The sequence below is a fragment of the Vulpes vulpes genome, chromosome 3, assembly GCF_048418805.1.
Source record: "Vulpes vulpes isolate BD-2025 chromosome 3, VulVul3, whole genome shotgun sequence".
NCBI classification, from domain to species: domain Eukaryota; kingdom Metazoa; phylum Chordata; class Mammalia; order Carnivora; family Canidae; genus Vulpes; species Vulpes vulpes.
In genome coordinates this window covers 82,612,084-82,631,406 of record NC_132782.1, presented here as the reverse complement: position 1 = coordinate 82,631,406, position 19,323 = coordinate 82,612,084, and the positions used below count along the sequence as shown (strand labels likewise).

Below are 19,323 nucleotides of genomic sequence, written 5' to 3'. Positions count from 1 at the left end.
TTTGTTTAACCATGGGGAGAAGTTTCGATAAGCCTCGCTGGGTGACCGCCCCAGGAAAGGGCTGGGCTCAGCCTCTGAGTGGGAAGAAGAGCCCATATTCTTACAATTCTAGGGGAAGAAGGATGGAGGCCCCTGAAATTCGGATCCCCTCAGTGGAACTTGAGTGTCTCTCTGTGGTAATCTGGAGGTCAGAGGACCCCTCTAAGGGATATCACTGAGATTGAGTTTTTAGGCAGAATTGGCACAGAAGTGGTTACTCTTGGAGCACCTGGGTGGCTCAGTGGTTGAGCATCTGCCTTTGGCTCAGGTCGTGATCCCAGGGTCCTGGGACCAAGTCCCGTATCAGGCTCCCTGAAGGGAGCCTGCTTCTCCTTCTACTTATGTCTCTGCCTCTCTCTGTGTGTCTCTCATGCATAAAGAAATAAAATCTTTTTTTAAAAAAAAGAGAGATTGCTGTTGCCTGATTGTGGTGGTGTCACTGGTAGCCATATGTGTGAAGACAGGTTACTGCCAATTCAGGGGCTGCATTTTCTTGTGTCACCAATAAAATGAAGCAAGATATCTATCTTGGGAGAGAAGACTATAGCCGACAACCTCTTGACTTGGAGCTTGCTCTAACTCATGCCAGTGGCCTTCTGGGCCAACACAGTTGTTTGTGAGGGTGAAGGTCGAGAAGAGGGTCAGCAAGTGGGCAGGTGTGAGAATAAAGACACACCAGTCACTGTAGGGACAGTGTCCCACCCTGAATAGGTGTGTAATTCGTCTGCATTTGTTGGAAGGCAAATGGGTATGTGCAGTGACAGTCCCCACCCTGAGTGGGGAAGGGACAGAGAAACGCCATAGTCAGCTTTGCATAGAAAAGGCAACCGAGCAGATGGCTAGCCTTGCTTCCCTGGCTCCATGTGCTCCTTGGGAGGAGGTGGAACTCACCAACCTCAAAACTCTGCTTTATCGGCGTGAACCACACTATCTGAAAGGAATGTGAACACGCAGACTTCTCAATGACAGTGTGCGAAGCAGGCCAGTTACACAGCTACATCTACTAATATTTTTGGTATAAAGTGGTTGCTAAAATTAATTCCAGTCTGAAACTTGACAAATTCTCAGTCATGGAATTAACAGGTTTCAAATGAAAAAAAAAAAAATCAGCTCGATAAAAATAAACGTTTATGGTGGAGATTTGGAGCCTGTCCCGAACAAACTACATCTGAAGTTTTTCCACTTTAGAGGGTCTGTTTGCCTCTTTGTGTTTATGGGGAAGGTACATCTTCAAACCAGAAACGTACAGACTGGTACCATTTGCCTTCCTCAGATACCCACTTATGGGGAGTCAGTATTATTTGTCCTTCGTGCAGAAGGCTGGCAAGCAAGCCCTGTGAAGAGGCAGCCTGGCTTCCCAGGGGACCCCTGAGCACACGTGGAGGGGCTTTAAGTCGTGCACCTGCTACCAAGGGTAGAGTACCAAGTGCCCAGGAGGGGCAGCCAGCCTCCTTGCAGCCATGCTTCTCGTCTTATTAGGCCTTGCTCTGGATTTCTGTCAAGTGAACTATTTAGGACACCTGCGTGTGTTTCATTCAGTTCTTTTTTTTTTTTTTTTAATTTTTTTTAAAATTTTTATTTATTTATGATAGTCACAGAGAGAGAGAGAGAGAGGCAGAGACATAGGCAGAGGGAGAAGCAGGCTCCATGCACCGGAAGCCCGACGTGGGATTCGATCCCAGGTCTCCAGGATCGCGCCCTGGGCCAAAGGCAGGCGCCAAACCGCTGCGCCACCCAGGGATCCCTCATTCAGTTCTTAATGAGGTTTTGAACTTCCTCTGCCCATCTCTGTCCTCTTGGCGACAGCACGGAGCTGTACATCATTTGGTAGGAGACATCTGTGGTTTGCCACCCTTGAAAACGTTGCTGCTCCAGGGTGTGTTCAGTTAACATAGCGGGCACAGAACAAGGGGCTCTGGATGAAGTATTTGGAAATTAGTGCTTAGTTAATTAGAAGATTTCCAACAGTGAAGGAGTGAGGTACATGCAGTTTTGACGGTTTAAAGATCACATGGTGGGGGGGCACCCTTGGTGGCTCAGTGGGTCAAGCATCTGCCTTCAGCTCAGGTCATGATGCTGGGGTCCTGGGGTCAGCCCCGCATTGGGTTCCCTGCTTGGCAGGGAGCCTGCTTCTCCCTCTCTTTCTGCCTACTGCTCTCCCCCACCCCTCATGCTTGCTCTCTCTGCCAAATAAATAAGTAAAATCTTAACCCCCCCCGCCCCACACGGGTCATCGTGAACAGTTTTATTCTTTGGACACCCAGCTTTGGTGTTGAATAACAGCCAGCATGTAGCAAGACTAGCTCATTATCATTCCTAGGCCTCTGTAGGTTTAGCTGTAGGCATTGAAAGTTGAGTTACCAACTGGTGTTCCTGGATACATCTGTGTAGCAATAATAATGCAAAAAGCTGGATGTTACCAGTTTCTATTTAAAAAAAAAAAATCCATACCCAGGTGTCACTGCAGTGCCAGTGCTGCAAAATAAGCCATCCTTCCCCCTCCTCCAGCTGTGAGATCCAGTAGCACACTCCACACTGGCCCGTCAGGCCTCTCTGGCAGCTGGCCGGCATAGGGATCCAGCAGGGTGAGGTCACCCCGGGAAGGGCAGATGTATTGGGAGGGGGAAGCCCATTCCCCTGCTTTAAACCACAAATGTCTTTTGATAACTAGTAAAATTGGCAAGCAGAGTGATTGAAAACATGTGAGAAGTAACTGGATCTAAGTTTCAAGTAGTACATATTTGAAAAGTTTTCCCCAATGTAAAAGTTACTCTTTAAGAGCCTTAAACTAATAAAAACAAGGAAATTCCATGTTACGGCTGCCACTCGGCCTTTCCATTTTTATTCCAGCAGTCAGATTTGACAGGTCCAATGCTGATTGGCTCTGGGACCCCCATGAGCATTTAAAGCTGGGTTTGGGGGAGGGTGTTGGGAGTGGGTACATAAGCATAAGCTGGCAGCAGCTGGGCCGGGCCAAGTCTCCAGGGCTCTTCAGTGCAAGGCTCCTAATTCCATTTTAGTATATCCTATTTTCTCTTCTTGGGACTGCTTCCTGTATTTACTTTATCCACTGAAGCTGATTCAGGATTAATTGAGAGATAGTGCTTGTTTCTTCTTCTTTTTTTTTTTTTTTTTTCTTGGTCTCATCGCAGACTTCACTGGGTGTCTGCTCCACAAGCATTGGGGGCTGGATGTCTTTCGCCCTCCGCGACCCTGCCCTGTGGCTCATGGCCCCTTGGCTGAACTGCAGGGCCTGCTCTTGGGCGCCCCCAACCCCTGCGCCAGTTCGTTTCTCCTCGTGGATCTTTCCAAAGAACTGCCTTGATCACTAATAGCCTGGAGAAGCAGCAACATACTGACTCAGCACAGAGTCAGACACACATTCGGGGCCTGGTGAGGTGCCCCTAGTCTGTTCTAGATCCACCTCCTACCTTTCTTAGTGACCCAGTAAATAACAGAGGGCTTTGGCCCTCAAACCCCCACCAGACTTGTTCTTTTCTCAAAGTGGACCCGGTGCCAACAACATGAGGGCACCACCCCTGCCCCCGATTGACCCCATCATGGAACTTTACAAGAGGAAGGAGCCCTAGAGTCCATACCCTCGGTGCCCTCAGAGCCCAGCGTCCCCATGTCAGCCCCAAGCCTGTTGCACTTTTTGGGACGATCTCGCTGCCCCGCTCTTCTTAGTCAGGTGACCTTTACCATGGTGTCCTCGTGCATGGGTGGAAGGGCTATAATGAACACGTTGTAGAATCACAGTGGTGCTTAGTACAACGAGGGACATGAAATGTGGGTCCTTGAACACTAGATACAGCTGTTTTTCTTGCCTCTGCCCACTCTAGGCCTCCTGGAATCCTCTTCCAAAGTCAGCCCCATTCCTCAAGGCCACCTTAGATCCTGCCACCAGGAAGTCACTTCTCTCCCTCTCAGCTCCCAGGCTGTCAGGGACCCTGTTCTGCAGCGATCTGCCTGCCTTACATAGTCCAGTCGGTGCACCAGGGCAGTGTGTTGGCCCTTTTGTGCCCGGTCTTTCCTGCAAAGAGCTTGGGAACTCATCTGATGAGTGGGTAGTTGGTTGACCAAGTGCCTGGGTGGGAGGATAGCAGTTTCCTGGAGCATTTGGGCTATGTAGTGTACCCTGGGAGTGAAGCCTTGGGTTTCCTGTGGCCCTTGTCTCACGTAAGTGTGTGAACTCGATCTAGCTGTCCCTGAAACTGGTCGTAGCCTTTCTTCTCAGAGTCTTTCAGATACAGGTGGGTTCTTCCCGTTGGATCCCATTGGACCTCCCCCAGGCCAGGCCTTTCCCCTGCAGCCAGATGTGCTGGGTTTTTGTGCTTGGTGATATGTAACAGTTTAAGTACAATACAGGTGTATAGTCACCCTGTGAAACCCACTAAGCAGGCCCTTAGGGATGGGAGTAGGTTAGTGGTAAACCAGCAAATCCTCTTTTGTCTCAGCTCTTATTGCAAATCTTGATAAAATGAATATGTTGCTGTGCTTTCCAAAGAATTAGTAGAGTATACAGAATATAATTGATTTTGCTTGTGATCATTGAAGATCTTGATTATCATTGTGGATCTGTGGCATTATTTCCTTTGTATTTACATTAGCTTAGCAGAATCAAGTATTTACTGGCACGGAAGGACCCTGGCTGCTGCTGGTACATCACTGCCTGTGGCCTTCTGCCTGTGATGCAGTGTCATGGGCAGAGAAATTGCCAGAGAGTGTAAGTGGGGCCACTTGGGCAGAGCTGCTTTCTGGTGTCTGTCTTCCTGGCGTTGTCCTGGTGTCTGGGCCTTTGGCTGATATCACTGAGAGGGCCAGTGGGGTTGGATGTGTCCTTTTCTAGATCACACTTTACTGGGAGCTGCCATTTGTCCCCAAACTAGAACCCTGTTGTCCCCTTTGTCCCTCGAGAAGTCACAAGAGGCACAACCCATAGAGAGAACCAGGAGCATGGGGGTACAGGTACAGGGAAATGTCATTCCAAAGGCCGAAACAAGTGGTGTCTGTGCAATTAAGAAATGACACATGGAATCAGGGAAAAACAGGTGCCGAGAACCTGAACTTGGAACGGTTACAGAGAGATCAGAATGCTTTGTAATTGGCATTAACTTCCTGCCTTAAGAGCCATTCCTGGGGCTCCTGGGTAGCTTGGTTGGTTAAGCGTCTGACTCTTAGTTTTGATTCAGGTCATGATCTTGGGGTCCTGGGATCGAGTCCCATTTCGGGCTCCCTGCTCTGCAGGAATCTGCTTGGGATTCCCTCTTCTCCCTGCTCATGCCCCCCTAAAATAAATCTTAAAAGAACCATTCCCTTGCACCCCATGTGGCCTTGAGGAGACCATGGAGTCAAGCTGTGGGATGGAGGAGGGGACTGTTCAGAGTTGGGAGGGCATTGGGAGCTGCCCTGGCTAACTAAGCGTGCTGCTTTTGGGTATCAGAACCCCACTGTATAGTATAGTTACTAGTAGTTTGTTGTAATTGTGCTTATCAATTGTGTGTGTTAGATAGTTAGCAAAAGCTCTTTAGCTGGCTTTATAAAGTCTGAGTTAAAGCCTCTCTTCAGCTATTTTCCAGAAGGTTCCCTGGACAGGATGAAGTGCAGCTGATGACCGGAGTCATCATTCCAGTGTGCAGACTGGTGGCAGCACTTCCAGGGCAGTACATGGAGCAGCTCTTTTTCTTCTCTGGGTATCCCATACCTCTAGCACAGCTAGAGGTGAAACTCTGAGGATTTAAATGGCCTCCTTAAAGTCACATACATTTCTGCCCTAGGCACTGGGAGCCCTTGTGTCGTGTCACCTGTTGGTGCCCAGCACCCAGATTTCCTGACAGTGGCCAGCAGCACTGGTGCCAGGAAAGAGTGTAGGAATCACAAGCGACATTCACATTCTCTGCCATACGAGTGTCATTCTGCTGGGCCATCTGGCTGGCAGTAGCTCTCAGCCAATGGTGGGATGTTATAAACCTTGCTCGCTGAACATGGCACCAAAAATCTTGAAAATTAACTGCAAAAATAAAATCAAAGCTGGCTCTGAGGTGGCATCTCTTGGCCTGACATATGCAGCTCCAGTGATGCTGCTCTGCGTTGTTGATAGATGCCTCTTACTGGTTTGGTTTTCCCTGGGAGCTGCTTTGGCATCTTGTAACTTTTCCTTCTAAATTCCAGGCAAAAAACATTTTGAGAGCTTTTTGGGAGTTTTATTTGCTAATTAAAATGTGAGAAGGGAGCACAGCTACAGGTAGAGTTCTAGTGCAAGCCACAGCTGTGATTTAAAAAAAACCCAACCTGACAGTTTCAAAATGAAGTTATTAGCACTTCACCTATAACTGTGATAGCTTTTAACTTTCATGATCTGTCTCTTCAGCGCCCCCCCCTCCACCCCCATAGCATACAAAAAAGGCTCAAGTGAGGAAGTTGGAGGATACTTTACCCTTGCAGAAGAGAGTAAGAGCTACCATTTTTTGTGGAACCTTTTCAGCTTATAAGAGATTTTCTTATTCTTTTCTGCGATGCAGTTTTCGAGCAATCCTGTGAGCCAGGGTAGGTGGTATATTTTACAGATGAGTAAACCAAGGCTCAGGGTGTCTTGGTGACCTAGTTATTGTAGCCAGGATGGAGCCTGGTCACCTGGAAATTCTCCAGCTGCTTGCTTCCTAGACCTCATCTGTGTCATAAAAGACAGGGCAGTGTGGAAAAATCACCTACTATTGGGTGACAAGTCCTCTTCTACTCACAAAATAATTAAATGAAATGGGCTCTGATTTTGATCATCGAATTCAGCTGATTCTTTACCAAGCCCAGTCGTATTCTCCTAATAACCCTCAAAGCAACTCCATCCCAGCACACAAGCACTAGCTGGTTGGCTTGATGCACAGCCTGTGTCTGCCTGCAGATGTTTGTGGCCAGGATAGCCCAAACAGAGAGAGAGAGAGAGAGAGAATGAGAGCTGCAGGGTGGTGGATGGCTTTGCCGCCAAGCATTTTCCCAGAGAAGTGGAAGGGAACCGTTGCCAGAGTGGCTGGTGCCCTAACAAATTGATTCCTGCCAAACAATAGAAACAAATATTTTCAACAGACAGAAATTTTGGCTCCTAAAGCATTCAAATTAAAGGCTTTATTTCTGAAACAAATACTTTAGGAGGAAAACGTTTACCAGCATAGATGAGATCAGAGTTATTCCTTCTGGCAGCGGCGTAATTATTTTTTGAGATTAAAACACGTTTTTCCTGTCCCTGCTTCATTTTTAGCCTGTGACCTTCCCTCCTACTTGCTGGAGAAAGTCAACTGTATTAAGCTGGGGCTTGGGGAAGGGGCCCCCACGTGGTTTACTGCAGAGAGCTTCAGCTTCCATGGAGATGGTCTTCCAAGTCTGGATTCAGATCTCAGGTCGACCCCTGACCCTTTTGTGGTGCACTTGGGGCAAATCCCACCAGCTATCCGTCAGTTTCATTAGTCCGTTAAATGTCAGTTTTGTAACAGTGAATAGCATCCCCCTCAGAACCCAGAGAGTCCTTCTAGACCAGCACTGTGTAATGCATTGATGGAATGGTTCTTGTGTCATCAAGTGTAGTTGCCTCTGGCCCTCGAAATGTGGCTACTGCAATGGAGAAACTGAATCTCTAATTTCAGTGGACGTAGGCACATGTGGCTAGTGGCTGCTGTGGATAGGGCAGTTCCCACTCACCCCCCTCCTTCAATTAATTGGTCCCTGGGTCCAATTACTTGGTTGACAGGCCCGCCTGCTAAAGATCTCTCTGTATTCCAAATGCAGTTATGGGGGGCTCGGGGTGTCTGCTCTGACACCCACCCAATCTCCTGTCCGGCAGCCAGAGCAGTGGGGCAGTACCCTCGAACTAGACAATAAACCCCCAGGCCAAACCTCCGTGGGTGTTGTAAAATCGTGACAAGGTCTCACTTGGTTTTAAAATACGCCTCCTGATGTGTACTAAGTGTAGGAAGAACAACAGAAGTCAGGGAGTTGAGGGAGCTATTTCCTAGGCATTTTTTAGCCTGGGCGAGTCACTTACTTGCCCAGCCTCAGTCTCCTCATCTGTGACATGGGATTAGCAAAGCTCCTGTGGCTGCATCTCTTTCAAAATCATTCCGAGGCCCACATGTTGGGGGGGAGGGTGCCAATAGGTGGGACCTCAGCAGCACTCCTTGGTCCCCAGTGCTGTGGCCTGGGGGACCTCAGAGGAGGCAGAAGATGAAGGCACTCAGCCGAGGAGGCCCTCGGAACAAGCCCCGGGAAAAAGCAGTAGTGAGCCTAAGAAAAGAGATAACGAGACAACAAGAACAAGGTGGAAGGGCTGGGAGAGGAGGAAGGAGGCTTCCTTGGGCTCTCTGGAGAAGTCCAAGAAGAGAGGGGGCAAGCTCTCCTGCCATTTGGGGCCATGTGTGTCTAAAAAGTGAAGGTGGGTGGGCAGAATTTAGTTTTGTTTCGTGATACAGCCAAAGAGAGGAGCGGTAAAGAAGGCTACTTAGGAAACAGGCATTTTTATAGCTCAAAACTGGGCAGATATCCGCAGTTTCCCCTGGCTTGGTCAATGTGTAAAGCAGAACCTCCTTGTTCGGGTGGAAGGTGTCCCTCCATCTTCTCTGCAACCAGCGCCGGCCCCGCGGGCCTCCTCCCCACCGCCGGTGCTCAGATCCATCTATGTTTCATTATGCATCACCGAGACGCCGTCTCTCACGTCTCACTGTTTAAATGAGAGTCTGGCAAGTATTCTATGTAGCGCCGTGCTTGTTGGATACATCTGGCATTTTTGTCTTTGCCTAGTGGGTTTGCAATGGGGTGCAAAACAACAAAAAAACAAACTCTTGGTTCTCTGTTGAAATTTCTCGATCCCGAGGAGTTCACGAAAAAGGTTGGTTTGAGAACTTTTGTACTCACAGCCTTTGTTAGGCCGACGTATTTGTTTTTTATGCACTTTTTATTTTCTGAGCCAGTAACGCTTTCACTTGATTCAAAATTCTGCTTAAAAGTAGACACTGAGGCATCTTGGCCGCACCTCGGTTCTCTCCCATCCCCGCTGTCCCCGGGGGTGTAGCCTTCAGCCAGAGCTGCAACAGACAGCAAGTTTTTTGAATTTCCTAGATTAGGAATTAATCCCAGGTCACGTCCCAGAACTGGGGAAATATTGAGTATGTATTAAACAACCAATACATACATACATACACACATAAATAAAAGTAAATGACCGATACCATCTTCAGAGTGAAAGGAGCACAAGGGAATAATCTTTATATGAGGTGGGATCCGCTTGAATCGGGAGAGAGGAGAAACTACCATAGTCATTGTAGTGGGTATTTTATCCTGTTTAATCCTCATGACAGCCCCGTGAGATGTGTATCAGTGTCCCCACTTCAGGTTAGAGAGCTCGGCTGGTCGCAGAGCCGGCAGGTCCATATGCACACCAGTCCCCCAGCACCCTGCCCCACGGGCACCTCCTCCCCATCCCCAGCCTCAGAGATTCTGTCTTTCTCCGGGGGTGCTGGACAGCAGGGCCCACCCTTGTGCTGGGAGTCTAGCCATGTGCTCTGGGGATCTGGCCAGGAGGCTGTGTCCTGCTCCTTGGACTCTGATCTCCAAGGTGGGAGAAAATGAACTGCATTGCCTGGAGACCTCAGCAAGGGCTGGAGCACACAGCATTTCTGACCCAGACCCCGGGGAGCTAGAAACCTGAACTATAGGCAGTCCCTTACTTGTTCCCATGCCCCCTTCTTTTTTCCTGGAGTCAGAGAGCCGCTGGTTGTGCTTAACTGAGAGAGCTCACGTTCCTCCCTGGCTGGCGTTTACTGAGCCCCTGCCAGGAGCTGGGCTCTGTACATGGTGCTCCCAGAGAGTGCTTTCCCTGCCCTGAGAAGAGCACTCCCTCCCAGAATCCCTCCTGGAGTCCCCTTCTGGGGGCCCGTTTCACAGTCAGGGGAAGAGCCTCCACAGAGAAGCCCGTGTATGCTTTTGCTGCTGCCTGTTTACCCCCGAAGTACTGTCAGGATAGACTTTCCCCACCCCTGTGTGCCCGTTCCGCATTCTTCGGCTGGAGCTCTGATGAAAGTTGCTTCCTGGGCTGCTATGAGAGCTTGCCAGAGTGGCTCCAGCAGGGAGGAGGCCCTCTTGGGCAAATGATCCTGATTCTTATAAGATGGTACTATTCTAGGGCTCGACCCAGGATCCTTGGAGGCTGAGCAAGAGGGGAGTGTGGGTCTCCTCCAGGCCTCCCTGCATCCTTTCCCATCCATCTTGCCTTTCAAGAAGCTGCCGACTCTGTCAGCCTGACCCCCCTCCACCCCCTCAGCCCCCACAGTCTCCTGAACTGTTCTAGAACATTCTCTGCCACTCAGGGCCTCTGTGCTTGCAGCCATCTCTCTTTCCAACTGGAAGCCTTGCAGAGTTGTTAAATTTGTCCTCTCTCCTGGTATATTTTGCCTTTCTTTTTCTTTTTTTTTCTTTCTTCTTTTTTTAAGCTTATTCTTTCATTTAGCAAATATTGACTGCCTACGTATGATGTGCCCCAGCACCGTGTGACGTGCTGACGTGGGAATTCTGAGGCAAGCAAAAGGCAGGCCCTTTGAACTTCCAGCCCATGGGGAGACACACTGAACTCACACACTTGTCCGTGAATATGGAATTGCAAACTGGGGTCGCTGCCACAAGGCACGGTTCAGGGAGCTGGGCGCACTCACCTTACAGTCTCTTCCAGGGTGGGGGTAGAAGGGGATGGGGTCGGGGAAGTGGTATTCAGTTGATCTGATGGTTTGATGGAGGGGAACAGGGACAGGCCTCCAAGCAGAGGGAACAGCTGGTGCTGAAAGTTCGAGGACAAGGAGTGGACCCAACCCCTGGGGACAGCAGAGGAAGGCCATTGTGCCCTGTCATCTGAGGCCCCCTAGGAAGCCATTGGAGGCTCTGAGCAGGGAGTGAACAAGCTCAGATCTGGGCCGTGCCATGGCATGTCTTCCCTCTTGCCTCTTGTAGAAGGTGTTTGCATGTCCTGGCTGTCCTTACAGCTCCCCCTGCTCTGTGCTAATTGAAACCCCCAGGGAATGCTGGGTGTCTAAATCTTGCATCAAGCTGCACTCCTGCAGCTCCCGTACAACTCCAGGATCCCGGCTTTCCTGCCTTTAGCTGTGCTGTTTTTCTCATTCAGTTCATCCACTGCCCCTCAGTGGGTGGGGTCTCTGCTGGAGTTCCATCTCACTCTGTGGCAAGTACTGCTTCCCGAGTGGGAGTACTCACTGCTGGCCCCCAGCTGCCATTACATGACTACTGTAGCTGTGACCCAGACCTTGGTGGGACTTGTGGTGAAATCAAGGATCATGAGCGGGAAAGTGATGAGTGAGGACCAGATGTCTGCAAAGGGCACTTGGGACACGTGGGGTCAGCCTCAGTCCTCTACCTAAACTTAGAAAGTAAGCAAAAGTGGTAGTGTTCTCTTCGTGTGTTCTGCAAGGTTCTCCTTTAAATATCACCCTTTGTCAGTGCACACACCCAGCAGTGGAACAAAATGCACTTCCTGCAGCTCTGTGGGGAGCACCATTCTGAGAATGAGGGGGCAGGTAGTCAGTGGTCCTTATCTGTCTATCAAAGCTTGTTTCCCATTACAGGGAAAAAAAAGATTTGGAAAGATAAATGTATACTTTTTAGCAGAAGTCATTACAGTCAGTGCTCAGAATTCAAAAGGTATGAAGGGAAGAAGGGAAGAGGACCTCCCTGCTGGCCACTGGCCTGCTTGTCCATTCTTCTCCCAGGATAGGGAGTGGTACCCGTACCTTGTACTTGTGGAGTCTCCTAGAGGCATCTCGTGTATATGGAGCAAATGTGTGGAGCACACATACTGTCCTCTTATGGTAGATATCTTGGTCACTTTTGGTGGACATGTTTGGGGAAGTGGACTGTATGTTTCCATTTGAACTTATTTCCATGTTGGCGTGTTCCTCCTGTGTCTCTGCTACCCCCGCCCCAGGGGAGAGGGCTGACCAGGCTCCTGGTTCCTCTGAGCCCTGTTCTTGGTCTCCCACAGCGCTTACCTCACGGGTTGTGCCAGGGACTCTGTGAGCCCTGGGGAAGGAGAGGGAGGAGGGGAAGGAGGAGGAAGATAATGGGGATCAAGGGTGACCCACTCATAAGCCCCAGCCGAGATAGGTACCTTTTGAGAAAACTTGGAAGTCTTGCTGGAAGTTCTGTTTTCCCCTTTGAAACCTCTGTTTTTGTTCCCCTGGCTGGATCCCTTCTGTCCTGGTGCCCTGTCATGCCTGCCAGCTTCCTCGGCAGGACTGTGGGCACCTGGACGTCAGAGTCAGCTTCTGATTCATCTGTACATCCCTGGCGCCCCTGGCCTGGGTGGCAGATGGAGTTCAGGCCTGAGGTCAAGCGCGTGGCTCTGATAGTACAGAAAAACTCTCTTGATGGAGCACGTCCCATGCCACAAATTGAACATGCTTTATCTTAGTTATCTCCAGAGAGGGAATGTCATTTGACCAAAACCACACAGGTTACAGCCGAGGTGAAGCCCGGATTCCAAGCCAGACTTTTCCAAGGGCACTGTCTGAAGGGTCTTCAGATGTCCTGCATAGGGGATGGGCATTTGGGCTGGGGATGTGGCAGGAGGCTGGAAGGTGGGCTTGGGCCACTTGGGGGGGTGGTGGTGGACATGAACGACCCTGTCCAGCCAGAGCAGCTTCATTTGGCCACTTGACCCCTGTTGTTGGAAACAAAGCAGAAAAAGCCCCAGGGACTGCCCTTTACAGAAACTGGGGGTGCCTTTCCTTATTTTGTTTGAGTCCTCATGGTTTCACTGATAAAGCCATTTTGAATTCGTATTCAAGATTTTCTATTTGATTAGTTTGACAGGTAAGCCTGAAAGAAACACCAGATGAACTCACTCTTTGGTTTAAGGTTACAGACAATAAGTAGAGAATACTTTCCTTGCTTTGCTGAAGCAGTTGGCCAGGTACATTTCTGGCCAGCCCAAGGGTGCTGGGGGAGAAGGAGCAGGGAGGTGAGGCAGGCCTGGCCTGGGGGCTTTAGGGAAGGAGCCTCACAGACACTCCACAGGTATCCCCACATCAGTACAAAACAGCTGACACACATACTCTAAAGGTGAGCAGTTTCTTTTCTTTTTTTTTTTTTTTAATATTTTATTTATTTATTCATGAGAGAGAGAGAGAGAGGAGAGAGAGAGAGAGAGAGAGAGAGAGGCAGAGGCAGAGGCAGAGACACAGGCAGAGGGAGAAGCAAGCTCCCCGCCAGGAGCCCGATATGGAACTCGATCCTGGATCCCGGGATCACGCCCTGAGCCAAAGGCAGATGCTCAACCACTGAGCCACCCAGGCGTCCTGAGGTGAGCAGTTTCAAACTGATCATTGACGTGCTTAAGCTTCGTTTTCCTTAGGAGAATTTCCTTCTTAAACAGGCAATTATTGTCACTTTTTATTTTCTGTGTTTTCATATGTCTTCAACACTTGGTTGAGTCTGGAGTTCAGGCAGAGAGAAAGTTAAAATGTTAGGAGAGAAAGTTAAAATGTTAGGAGCTTTGCCTTTTGAGGATCTGTCAAAAAATGGAGGAAAAGTGTCCCAGAAATTCTGATCGGTGAAGAAAGTGGGATTTCAGGCGTCCCCAAATCTTTGGCAGCCCCTGGGTCTCACTAGAAGCAGTGTACCTATGCACGGGGAGACTCGGCTCTGAAGCCACTGACTAGTCTTGCTCTGGACCTCGTCACCTCCTGGCATTGGTCATCACTTGATGACTCTGAACAAAAATTGATTGCAGTTCCTGCATCCAGGTGCCTGTTCTTGTAAGACACTTTCCCAGCACAATTCCCACCCCTTTTGGCCTAGTTGGAAGTGCCTGTGTGTTCAGAGCCTGCGGGTTTGCTGCCAGCCCTGCCGACTCCCCGTCACTTCGGACCTAGGACTCAGAGATGTTTCCAGCGGGACAATATTTCTAAATTGTTTTGAGGGGACGCCCTCCTCTGCCCTTCCCTGGGAAAGTTCTGGCCTGGGTGAGTGGTGTTTTCTGTAACTGGCCGCCGCCTCCTTGTTCATCAGCTGGGAGACTGGCCAGCGCGCAGCGCGTTGTGCAAGAAACAGCTGTTGTTTTGACAAAGGACGGGCTAGCCTCACTTTTTGAATTACCAGAGCGAGTCAAGAGGTCATCTATTCCAGGCCTTTGCTCCTGGGCAGGTGGACATAGAGACCATGAACACGCATGTATGGGATACATGATGTAAGATATATTTCTGTATGTAAATCTGTATTCACGTTAGCAGGATTTAAGAAATTAACATATAGTACAGTTTTTCCAATTAGGTAATTACACGCGCATGGCTCACATAGTCAAAAGATGTACACTTGTCCCTTGAACAGTGAAGGTTAGGGGTGCTGACCCCTGGCATAGTCAAAAAAATTATGCATATAACTTTTGACTCCCCCCAAAACTTAACTACTCAGAACCTACTGTTGATTGGAAGCCCAACAAGTAACATGATTAACTCGTAGTTTGTATGTTACACATGTTATATACTGTATTCCTGCATTAAACTAAGCTAAAGAAAAGAAAATGTTATTAAGGAAATCATAAGGCGGGATCCCTGGGTGGCGCAGTGGTTTGGCGCCTGCCTTTGGCCCAGGGCGCGATCCTGGAGACCCGGGATCGAATCCCACGTCGAGCTCCCGGTGCATGGAGCCTGCTTCTCCCTCTGCCTATGTCTCTGCCTCTCTCTCTCTGTGTCTTTCATGAATGAATAAATAAAATCTTTAAAAAAAAAAAAAAAAGGAAATCATAAGGAAGAGAAAATACATTTATGGGATTGCACTCTAAAAAATTCTGCCTCCAAACCCATGTCCAAACCCATGTTCTCTGAGGGTTATGTTTGTGCTGAAGGGCCGGTTCCTGCACCCCCCACCATGCCTTCTCAGAGCCAAGCAGTTACAAGTATCTTTTGTGTCTTTCTGGAGACAATCAAAGCTTATGCAAGGGTACATATGTATAGATACCCTTTCAAACAATATAAGCATTGTTTTTGCACTTTGCAGTTTTTGCTTAAATATATCTTGAAGATCATTCCATCTCCTACTTCATGTGGGACTTTTTTTTAACTATTGCTGAATAATCCTTGAGTGGCTATGCCAATGCTCTCTTATTGGACACTTCAGTTGGTTCCCAGTTTTTTGATTTTTGTTTATTTGGGTTCCCCCCAACCTTTGTGAGTTTTTAGTGCTTTTTGGATGTGAGGATTCTACATGCTATCTCTCTCTCTCTCTCTCTCTTTTTTTTTTTTTTTTTACAAGTGATTGGTGACTCAGGGACTGAGGGCTCTGTATTTTAGGCCCCCACCACCACCTCCCCTAAACCCATTAAATTCTCTTGTTAATGTGTCATTATATTTGACACTTTGAGAATAGGCAGGCTGGGTAGATAATAAAACAGTATTTGGCTTATGTTTAATAGCTGTGTCTTCTCTGTGTTGTCCCGACAACCTTAGAAAGCCCTGATGTCCTGCAGGACTCAGTGGTGGTTTTGCAGGGGACCCGATCAAAGATCGTGAGTCCTAAGCCTGACCAACCGGACCTGGGGTCAGGCAAGCGCAGCCTGTCCTCGCTGTGCCAGTCTGTTTCTGTGGTGGCGGGTGGTGGTGCGGTGTTTAATTTGGGGACCCCTAGTGGTTTCTCATGTGGACCTGCGTATGTCTACACCAATGGGGAAGGGAGTGTGGCAGGCCCCTGGAGGATCCCCGACTGCCAGCAAGTCCCCCCAAGAGCCCTGGCCCCGTGGCTCCGTGACAAAGGTGGGTTTGGTGCCTTCCATCAGGGACCTGCCCTGGGCTGAGTACTTCTGAGTCGGGCTTTCTGACGGATGTACCCATGGGGCTCCTTGGCATCAGGCTGGGCTGGACTCCAACGAGAGGGACATGTTGGGACCCTAGGACCTACCAGACCGGGTGCTCTTGCGTGTCTCCCACGGCATGCCCCCACCGTCCCCGCACTGGTCTCCCTGGATGGAAAGGCAGGGATCAGGGCCGGGCCACCTAGTCACCTCTGTGCCCCCAGTGTCCAGTGGTCCTGGCTGACCAGGTGACACCCCTCCCAGGAAGTAGGGTCCTCCTTGAAAGCAGTCCGTGCTCTTGTTTTTCTCCATGTATTCTGCATCTGCAGGCGATGGGAACAAAACATCGACTCTACTTTTTCTGTCATATTTCAATATTGGCGTTGGTCCCCTCTCTTGAAGCCTCCTTTTATAACTTCTTCTGCTGCTGCTTAAATATAGCTGTCTAAGTCCTCCTCCTTACCAGATTGTTTATATTTTTGAAAAGCCTTCTGCTTATCTGCGATTGCTCTCTCTTCTCCGTCTCCGTCCCCGCATCACCACATTGGTTTTGGTTGCTCTTTTTTTTCTCTTGCCTTCACTCGACTGGGATGTGTTTCAAATGTGGTCTATCAAAATGTACAGTGTTTCCCTCTTTTTTGCAGTAGCTTTGACATCTGTTCTTGAATCCTAGCCCATGTTATTCTTTTGGACTTGTTTGACCAAGATTTGCTGTGATGCCAGAAACACGAGAAGGGGAGAGTGTGGTGGGGGGTGTCTGTGCCACCCCCCTCCCTCCCCCCCGTTAAAACTGTCTACGATTTCCAAGTCGACAGCACGCTGGATATTGGCTCCAGGGCCCTGTCATCTTGTCTGGCAGTGGCCCACCCTGCTGAGTACAAGTGGAGTGCCCACTGGGAGACCCTACAGACTACTTGGGTTACTTCCTCCAAAAAGGGAAGCAGGTGGAATTTCATGTGGTGGGTGGAAGGTGCATGGAGGGGGAGACTCACGTGCTTCCTGGGTGTTTGTAGAAGGACTTCCATCTCTGATTTCCCTTGCCTTTCAATCTTCGATTGGGTCCCTGCTCTGCTGGGCCTCAGGGGATGGGCCGTGACATGGAGAAGCCACAGGGAACAGCCACGTTGAATCCTAAGCAGAATGTGTCAGTGTGTGTCTTTAGTAACTGAGGCCACTCAGCAAGAAAATGGGCCTTTTGGTGGTTCCGGCAACGTGTCCTTGGGCCCCTGCTGTCAGCCAGGACACCACTCTGGGCCCATCTGCCACAGGCTTGTTTGAAATAGATCCTGTTGGCCCGCTTCTCCCAGAATTTCTGAGGCCAGGGCACAGCTTCTCTGATGCTTTGAGTGTCATTTTGTCGTGTGGGCAGAGGTCCTAAGAGGGGCCTCACAACTGGTGACTCTCAGTTTCAGTGTGAGGAAGATAGTTTGAGGATAACTGTTGTTTCCAGGCGCCTCATGTTCAGAGTTGACTACGTCCTGCAAATCGTCATTCCTGGAGATTGCCTCTTTTTTTTTTTTTTTTTTTAATTATTTATTTTTGATAGTCATACAGAGAGAGAGAGAGAGGCAGAGACACAGGCAGAGGGAGAAGCAGGCTCCATGCACCGGGAGCCCGACGTGGGACTCGATCCCGGGTCTCCAGGATCGCGCCCTGGGCCAAAGGCAGGCGCCAAACCGCTGCGCCACCCAGGGATCCCTTTTTTTTTTTTTTTTAATAATTTTTTATTTATTTATGATAGTCACACACACAGAGAGAGAGAGAGAGAGAGAGAGAGAGAGGCAGAGACACAGGCAGAGGGAGAAGCAGGCTCCATGCACCGGGAGCCCGACGTGGGATTCAATCCCAGGTCTCCAGGATCGCGCCCTGGGCCAAAGGCAGGCGCTAAACCGCTGCGCCACCCAGGGATCCCTGGAGATTGCCTCTTAAAGATGCCTCCTGAAATCAAGTAACAGGTTAATTTGGATTGTCCTGGACATGATGCCTCATGTATATTAAACCCACAATAAATACTCTTAAGAAAGCAAGACCAAGTATCACTCCAGAAGATCCCAGGCCCTGTCGAAGACAAATCGATTGCCCCAAAGAGCAGCCCAGAGTAAAGCAGAACCAGGGCACAGAGACGTAGTGAAGGGGAATGCCTGTTAGGAACAGCAGTGAGCCACTCGGGGTGGGAGGGCGTCTAGGCATTGGCCTGATGCTGGGTTTAGTAAAGAAAAAATGTTTTGGTGTGTTCTGTCATAGAAGTAGCCATGTGTGAGGTGCGCATGGATACACAACCATCAGCCTGTGCTAGTTTGGTGCTCTTGGCCCACCCAGTGCACGGGATGGGTGTGGATGGGTGGGATCTGCCCACGTGTCCACTTCCTTCCTGCCACCCCCCCCCCCGCCCCCCGGCCCCTCTGAGCCCGGGGGTCTCTCCCATATTCTGGTCAAATGCAAATACGATCTCCTGGTATGCAGTGCAGTGACATCTCCTCCTCCCTTCTTTCTTCTGGACAGAGGGAACTTGATGCCACCGCAACCGTGCTGGCGAACCGGCAAGATGAAAGCGAGCAGTCCAGAAAACGGCTCATTGAGCAGAGCCGAGAGTTCAAGAAGAACACTCCAGAGGTGAGGCTGTAGCCCTGTCCGGGTGTCTTGAGAGGGGTGTCCCTGTCCATGCACGTGTTCAGGAGCCGTGTTGTGAGCATGGCGTTCCCAGCACTCTGCAGTGCTGGGTCAGGACACTTGGGCATCAGTAGGCTGCCTGGACCCATGAAAGGATGAGCTAATTCCAGATGCAGATATGGACCCAATTGGGTGTGTGTGTGAGCACGTGGCTGGCCTGTGGCCCACCCGTGGACTCTGGCACTTGCACCCCTTGCCCACATCTGTTAGAGTGCCAGGCCAAGTCTGCAGGGGCACTGAGCACTGGGGCCTAGTGGGATGGGGCCTCTTCCCCCTGTGTGGTGTCTGAAGGCCGTGCCCATCTGAGGGTGCGATGTGCTGATCCTTCTTGTAGAACAGACATTTAGCTTGGTAGGGCCTGTTAAACGCTTCTGTTTCCTGAAATACGCCTTAAAGGGCACAGGAAACATGCACCTTGCGGGCTTCTTTTTCTTCTTGTAAGCACATGTTTCAAAGGCAGCATTTAGAGGGGCTTCATTTTGGGAAACAAACAATTCTCTATTTTCAGAATAAATATTTGGGGAGAAAACATGGGCAAGGGACGCGGCGCCAGAGTGTTGGGGAAGAAGCAGCTTGAGTGGTAAATGCCATTTGATGCATTTCTTTGCAGGGCATGTTTTTAGACTCTTTCTTCCATGGGTAAGGGGCTCCCAGAACACACCTGGCAGGGGAAGGAAGGTTGCCATCCTGCTTGCTCCTGGCCTTTGCCAGCTGGGCAGGGCTAGCAGTCACTCAGGCTTCTCCTTCTGCACTAAGGAGGGTCTCGCTGCCACTGGAATTTC

At 49.8% G+C, this 19,323-nt stretch overlaps 1 protein-coding gene across 12 annotated transcripts in view; it reads left to right on the top strand.

Moving 5' to 3' along the window:
- CUX1 (cut like homeobox 1) overlaps positions 1-19,323 on the top strand; it is a 363,575-nt gene that overhangs the window by 61,182 nt on the left and 283,070 nt on the right. For 10 of the 12 annotated variants that reach the window (XM_026019558.2, XM_026019559.2, XM_072752950.1 and 7 more), the window contains exon 2: positions 18,374-18,484. In XM_026019558.2, coding sequence (XP_025875343.1) covers positions 18,374-18,484 — 111 coding nt within the window. Of the gene's footprint in view, positions 1-15,491; positions 15,834-18,373; positions 18,485-19,323 lie in introns of those variants that run through there. The other 2 variants (XM_072752951.1, XM_072752943.1) reach the window with 2 other exon arrangements.